Consider the following 989-nt stretch of genomic DNA (forward strand, 5'->3'; position numbering starts at 1 on the left):
TAGGAACAGAGAAAGTTCTGGAAGCATGTGTGCCCAATTTTTAAAGAGTACTTCTCTCTAGGAGGTCTGTAAAAGGGAAAAGAAAATCCATTTTTGCTTGGTGGTTCTTTTAATGGTCACCTACCGTGAACTGCATTATTATTAATTTTTAATGCTAAGAAGTCCCCGAGTGGTGATTTTAGTGGGGCAGGCACTGAGGTGGTCTCTTGTGTTCTGTGGTCTGTGACCCTGTGGTGCCCTTTCCTGTGTTCTCGGAGACGAAGGTTGATCTTGTGCTCTGTCCCCTTGTTGCTGGCTTCCAGGTGAGGAACAACTACAGACAGCGCTTCCTTTCTTCGAAAGCTCTCAAGGTTGTCTATGACGTGGTCACCTGGGCTGTCACTCAGCTGGCTGTCTCTTACACAGTCGCCCCCTTCGTGCTGTTGGCTGTCGAGCCAACCATCAGTCTGTACAAGTAAGTTTGCATTTCCTTCCGATGTTGTCTCACGAACTGAAGTGGTTTCCCGACCGGTAGGTGCAGTCAGCCAGCACTGAGGATGTCATGGGCTCGGTGTGAAAAATGCCCCGAGAAGGTCTCAAGAGGAGGGGGCCCTCGTGGGAATACCAACAGTCTTCGTTTCCTGGGGCTTCTGCATAAAAACCCCACTGTGCATGCTTTGAAAATACAGAAGATTAGAAGAAGGCTCCAAAGAGCTCATGGCGGCATCTGTTCTCTTTTCATTTCCTTCTCCCACACACTTTTTGAAGCCTGCCCCTTCATTTTCACCCCCAGTTCTGGAGACCAAAAAAAATCCCACAAATCCAAATTAGGCTCTGATCTCGGTTGTTTTTTTCTCCTATGGGTCCTTCTCCACATTTCTGGTGTCTCCAGGGCGTCCTTGGCTTTCCTTTACCTGTCAATAGGACTTCGCTAGCTGTTGCAATGTGAGCCTGGGTCTATCTGCTGTTTTTTCTATGGCACCGTGCAGAAATGATTAGGTTTAGGATCC

The 989-nt window shown here is 48.0% G+C and overlaps 1 protein-coding gene across 1 annotated transcript in view; it reads left to right on the forward strand.

Annotated features, from left to right (window-relative positions):
- Positions 1 to 989, forward strand: part of MBOAT1 (membrane bound O-acyltransferase domain containing 1) — a 92,389-nt gene that overhangs the window by 70,428 nt on the left and 20,972 nt on the right. The window contains exon 11 of the mRNA XM_013007200.2: positions 303 to 454. Within this exon, the coding sequence (XP_012862654.2) occupies positions 303 to 454 (152 nt within the window). The remainder of the gene's footprint in view (positions 1 to 302; positions 455 to 989) is intronic.

The sequence above is a fragment of the Echinops telfairi genome, unplaced genomic scaffold (genome assembly GCF_000313985.2).
Source record: "Echinops telfairi isolate 266 unplaced genomic scaffold, ASM31398v2 ScPeMD7_5868;HRSCAF=6743_0, whole genome shotgun sequence".
In the NCBI taxonomy this organism is placed as follows: Eukaryota; Metazoa; Chordata; class Mammalia; order Afrosoricida; family Tenrecidae; genus Echinops; species Echinops telfairi.